A 6275-nucleotide genomic window follows, 5' to 3' on the forward strand; every position below is an offset into this window, starting at 1 on the left:
CTGTGAATAGTTTGACATTACCTTTTTAGGCTAAAAAAGCGCTTTCATTAATAATGTTCTTGAAACATTATCTCCCAACATTCTTTCTACTCATACCATGTTTTTTTAATTATGTGTATTTATAGGCTTGTTTGTTTAATGGCGTTCTATGCCACTAGCCTGTAGGCTTCTCAGGGAAACAAAACAAAAGAAAAACAGTGCCTTCGAGTTGACTCCAGCTCACAGCGAAGCCGCTGCCAACTGTGTTCAGGGATTAACTCTGTACGGGAGCAGAAACCTTCATCTTTCTCCTCTGGAGTTCGAACAGCTGACCTTCTGGGTAGCAGCCCAACTTACAGTCCACTGCGCCACCAGGAAGACTCACAGAGATACACAATAGATCCAGCACCAACTATAAAAATGTCAGATACCTGAGATAGTAGCAGGTGTGTTTGGAACATGGCTAACATTTTAAAATAAGACCTGACATTTTCTTAACCAGGGTAACGAGGTTGTTTTTATTGATGAATCTTGTTGTCTACTTCTTTTCCATGGGAAAAAAAAAGCAACTAAAAGTTTTTGTTTTATTTTTCAATTACTGACATTTTAGCACTGAACCTAACAATTGCACTCTGACTTGTGGCCCAGAACCCCCCAGGATATGACACAGCATGAAAAAGTGAGATTTGATTGAAGTATTCTGGTTAAAACGGGAACCAATATTAAATAGACAGGTAAATACAATCAGTGCCCATACTGAATTTGGCATGGCTCTAGGAAAGACTCAAACACCATTCGCTAACTTTGTCTCTCCTCAACTTTCAAAGCGACCCATCACTTTCAAATGATGTCACCCAGCTCATGCCGCCCAGGGTCAGAACAAAAACTACTCAGATGAGGTTTTTAAAACCAACTTCTCTGTCCTTTCTTTTTTCCTAGTCCGAGAACAGGGACGTAACAGGACGGGGGCCTAGTAGAGGCCAAAGGGTCCAAGAACTTTTATGAGCAAAATTAGAAATCCTAAAAATAGTTTAGATGGGAAAAAAATTTATTTTTTTGGAAAGGCATGTACATGTATAAGGAAGCTATCTACCCTAGCTCTGAACTCAGAAGAGAAGTGAGATCAGCTATTTATGAGCTCATGCAGACTACTGTACAGCAGATAAGCCGACTCTGGAGAAAGCAAAGGCACATCTCTCAGGGTTTTCAGCATGGCCTGAGGGAGATGAAACCAGGCCCCACGAACCAGAAACCCACTCCTGTTGCCTGAAAATCAAATGTAAACCGTTAAAAAGCTTTTAACATTCCTGACTGTCACCACAGTTGTCTGAAGATCTTGCCTATCCATCATCTGAAAGTCGGGGAGGAAGGAAAGAAAGAAAAAAGTAAGCCTATTGAAGAGCCCACATACAGGCATTGCTTGACGCCCGCTCATGTTCGGTGCTGCAAGTTTGAATCTGCCAGGACTGGCATGCTGAGGTCTTTGTTGCTGAACAATTTCACAGTCATTTCAGAGCAGGAGGCCTGCCTCTGAGCAAATTCTATCAGCAGAAATAAGGTCGATTCCCTCTGATTTGTCTAGCAATAATTGCACCGTATTTCATCTCTGAAATCTCCCGGGGAATTGATGGTAGCCTGTGCGCTCTTTGAAAATAGAAGATGATTAAAGGAAAGGAGCAGCACAGGCTGGCTGGAGGGGGTGCAGACGGAAGATTCCCCCCTCAACCTGAGACCCGTTCAGAGCCTCCAGGCGGGAGCTCTAGAACAGAACAGTAACTGCAGGAGGATTGCTATTTTTGAGGGCGCTGCGAAAACTGGGTCTTTGCTGTGGTTCACTTACTGCTCACTCTCCCGGCCGCCCTTTGCCCTTCTCAGCATCACGTGGTTGTGCCCATGTCTCTTGACTGTTTTCCCTCTTCAGGTTTCCCCTGTTTGGCCAGCCAGAGAGCACACCCATCTGTCCCTGTCTGCTTGTATTCAAAAGAGAGTAATGTATCTTTTAATGCCTGTACTGTATAGACATGTATATACATTTAAGGAAGGAGCCTTGGTGCTGTAGTGGTTGGTTACTCGTTGGGCTGCAGTACAAAACCACCAGCAGCTCCTTGGGAGAAAGACTGGGCTTTCTACTCCTATAAACAGTTACAGTCTTGGAAACCCAAGGTGTGTAAGGGGCAGGGGTGGGGGGCACTATGAGTCAGCGTTGACTCGCTGGCAGTGAGTTTGTTTTTTGGTTGTGTGTGTGTGTGTATTTGGTGGGAGTGGTACACACATTTAAATCAGTTCTTAGAGTTGATTTTTATGTTTTTCAGATCATTTTATTGGGGGCTCTGACAGCTCTTATAACAGTCCATCCATCAATTGTATCAAGCATATTTGTACATATGTTGCCATCATTATTTTCTAAACATTTACATTCTATTTGAGCCCTTAGTGTCAGCTCCTCTTTTTCCCCCTCCTTGCCTGCCTCTCATGCTTGTGACCCCTTGATAAATTTTTATTAATTTCATATCTTCACCAACCACTGTCTCCCTTCCCCTGCGGTTTCTTACCCCTTCCTCTCACTTACCCCCCCCCCCACTCCCCCTACCCTCCTGATATCAATCCTTCCGTTTCTGTTCCTGAGGGCTTTATCTGACTGGGATTGCTTGTGTCGTGAGCTCTTATTGGTACCTGTGCACATGCTCTGGCCATGCCTGCAGTGGAAGGCAGCACTCGGTCATGATTGTGGGGGTGAGGAAGCCTCAAGGAGCCAAAGGCATATTGTGTGTTTCATCAGTGCTATACTGCACCCTGGTTAACTCATCCCTTCTTTGTGACCCCTCTGTGCTAGAGTTGATTTTTAAAACCTTGTTAAATCTGCATCTCAACTTTTTATCCTAGATTACATTCAAATCTGAAAGATCATGCCTTCTAAGTCATGTTGATAAAACAAGCTGGCTCATTTAAATATTTAGAAAAGCAGATGCCTTGAGGAACTCCTTTCAGTCACATGCCGCTGTCATTCTCCAATGAAAGACATGCTTTCTGCGCTGAGGCGTTTTGAGAGAGGAGAGGTGGTTAGATAGCGAAACCCCGGGGGATGGAGTCTGGCTCTCAGCCCACTCCAGGACAGAATAGATGCCCCGGTGGGTTTCTCAGGCTGTAAGTGTCCAGAGTCTCACCTGGCTACTGAAATCCGATGACCTTTTGTCCAACAAATGGACTCCATGTCCATTTCAATTTTACTTTTCCTCCTCTTTCTTTTTAAAAAAGCCACTCTTTTAAGTTTGAGGAATGAGAAATCTGGAGGGATTTCTTTCTTTGGGGTTTTTGGTTTTTGTTAAAGAAACATACTATATATATTTTACACAGCGCATCTCAAGAAATGAAACCAACGGCGATATCGTGTTAAACCCTCCATCACGTGGTTCCTTTTCAGCCCCTTCCCCGTCCTTCCCGCTGCTTCCTCAATAGCCAACCATCTCGTGCCAAGCACAGCCCTCTCCATTGCATATGTTTTACTCATTTAATCTCTGTCACAGCCCTACCAGCAAAGCATTAGAACTATCCATACGCTGGGTCAGAAGAGGCAATAAACAACCACAAACCTTATGTCCATTCTCTGGTTTCCTTGGGCAGGGGGTGGGGGCAGTGCAGAGGCAATAGGGAATGATTCCAAGTACTTGTTTTTGGATTTTTAAAATCCTTCACTGGACTCCCTTGCCTACTGTGCTTAAAGTTTTGTTGTCGTTTTTATTTCATTTTCTTTCGTTTCCTGGTCTGGGGCCTCACAGGCCATGTCTGACATCTCAGCAGGGGGTCAGTCTTCACCCGCGTGATCTGGGCAGGGAGCAAAAGTGGGCTCCAGCAGAAAGTCGCCTGTGAGCCCACCTCCAGCCCGCCGTGCAAACCCAGGGGAATAAGCAGCGAGGCGGTCTGTTTGCTTTACATCTTTTCCTTAAAAAAGAAAGTTGGTTAAGCTGCTGAATCCTGTAATTCTCGTGCTTTTCCAGAAATGTTTTCTTTAAGGAGATTTATAAAACGAGGAAGAGCCCTTGTGGTTTTAGTCTGAAAGCTGGAAGAGTTCAAAGAAGCCAGGCCCTCAAATGCCGAAGCAGTTTCACTTTCAAGCTGTAGGAGATGTGTAATGGTGTGTGGGTATGTTTATGAGGAAGAAGCAACTGAAATCTCTATTATTTTGTCACTTCTGGCAGAGTTGAGATCACTGTGTGTAGCTTTTTTTGTCAGCTGATGGAGAGTAACAGAAAAAGCCTCTGGCCTAAATAAGTGAGAGCTGTCGCCTACTTCTTCAATCAGAGAGGTGGCACACTGTTTGAAGACATACATGAAACTCTCCAGGTTGCACACTGGAACGCAAAGTCTCAACAAATTCCCTGCCATCAAGCCTGTTCTCGCTCATAGCGACCCTACAGGACCAGGCAGAGGGGCTCCTGTGGGTTTCTGGGACTGGAAGTCCTCTCAGGATAAATCGCCTCAAACTTAGAAAATCAGACCCAATTACCTCTTTGCTCATAGTCTATCAACAAATGTACCAAAATACGTGGTAAAGGCATCCAGGGCATTTTAACAAATATTATTTGCATCATATCTCTCATTCTTCTATTCCCTCCTCTCTCCCTCCCCACTTCACATACAGATACACACACGTATGGATAAACACATGCTTATAAGTAAGATTTATGTTCAAATGTACATTTGTTTGTCTCGTTGCTTGCATTCACATCACACCCAGGGTGGCGTCCTGACCTTTCAGGAGAGCGTTGAGTTCCATAAAGAATGCCATTAGAGAATTTTCCAGAGTTCCTACATCAGATTTCTGCAATCCCCATGACGTGATTTTACTTGCTTCTTACAGACTCCTCTCTACCTGGTCAACCATGGCGAGACCGGGCCAGTCAGATGCAACAGGTGCAAAGCCTACATGTGCCCGTTTATGCAGTTCATTGAAGGGGGAAGACGCTATCAGTGTGCATTCTGCAGCTGTGTGAATGATGGTACGTAGCGCCATGGAATGCTCTTTGCAGAAGCTCTTGATGAAATGAAATATAGTTTACGTTTTAGGTGAGGAGAAGCTCAGGTGGTTTTGACTTTCAGTTTTGTAGTCCCTACTTTGTAACTTACTAGAAGAAAATCCACGAGCACCTGCTCCGGGGGGACATGTGAGTCCCCCCTCACTGAGCTCCAGGAGCCCCACACAGCTGTGGCTGCGTTCCTCAGGAAAGCAGGACAGCATATTCCTCAGGCCCCTTCCACGGAGACATGATGTCTCACCTCTGACGGATGGTAGAGCTGAGAGACTTTTCCTTTTTGTCCTTTTTCAGAGTTATTCTCAAGTGCGAGCTCATTTAGACTCAGGCAAAGCTTGTGGATAACTGGGGGCTTTAACACACGTGGATTTCACCCCTTCCAAATAAATCCTGGATTGTTCAGAGAGGAAAGAGGATTCCTTCGGAGGGTTTTCCCATATTCGTTTTCTTGTCCGTTTCTGCTCCAGTCTGAACAGCCAATACTGAAACACGGGGAAACCGCTCAAAGGGCACTCCCGGTTACTGTGCTGAAAGCATGTGTCAGTACGTTTAATTCTGAGCACTTGACTTCCCTGCATGCGTTCTTTTGTTCCCGTCTTCTCCGTGCACAGACCTGAAGGATGCTGACCACTCTTTCTGCCCTCGCTGCCGGCTGGGCCTCGTCACACTCCCTGGCAGCTGAGCTCTGGCACCGTGTCCTGGCAGTATCACTGCCTGCACAGCAGCATCTCTGCCCGGGGGCCCTTCTCTGGGGGACGGCACTGCTGGTCTCTTGACGTCCCTGCCTCTTTCATGCACCGTTGCTTTACCCACGTCAGGGGGCCTGCTGGCCCCGTCAGTCCTTTTCACAGAGGCCTGTGGTCAGTTCTGGCAAACGGCTCGTTGGGCAGGTGGAACTCTTGGGACTTAGATCCCTTTGCTCCAGCTGTGGCCTCAGCTCAGTGGACATGACGTACTCCAGGGAGACCAGAATCTGCCCGCAGTCCACCGTCACCTCTCTTTGCAAGACGATCCCGCGCCATCCCATCATGGAAGAAATCTGCCACTGGATCCTTGCCTATTTCTAAATCTTGGACCCTAAACTTCAGGAAGAGTTTCCTGGTTGGTACAAAAGGTTAAATGCTCAACTGCTAATTAAAAGGTTGGAGGTTCAAATCAAGCCAGAGTTGCCTCAAGAGAAAGTCAAATTTTGAAGATGACCACCATTGAAAACCCTGTGAAGCCGAATCAAATCAAGGGAGACTCGTGTGTTTGTGTGTGTGTGCG

General features: G+C 45.9%; 1 protein-coding gene across 1 annotated transcript in view; it reads left to right on the forward strand.

The window, feature by feature from the left end:
• SEC24D (SEC24 homolog D, COPII coat complex component) overlaps positions 1-6275 on the forward strand; it is a 116266-nt gene that overhangs the window by 61385 nt on the left and 48606 nt on the right. The window contains exon 9 of the mRNA XM_004715952.3: positions 4838-4976. Within this exon, the coding sequence (XP_004716009.1) occupies positions 4838-4976 (139 nt within the window). The remainder of the gene's footprint in view (positions 1-4837; positions 4977-6275) is intronic.

This window comes from Echinops telfairi, unplaced genomic scaffold, assembly GCF_000313985.2.
Source record: "Echinops telfairi isolate 266 unplaced genomic scaffold, ASM31398v2 ScPeMD7_5927;HRSCAF=6808, whole genome shotgun sequence".
NCBI classification, from domain to species: domain Eukaryota; kingdom Metazoa; phylum Chordata; class Mammalia; order Afrosoricida; family Tenrecidae; genus Echinops; species Echinops telfairi.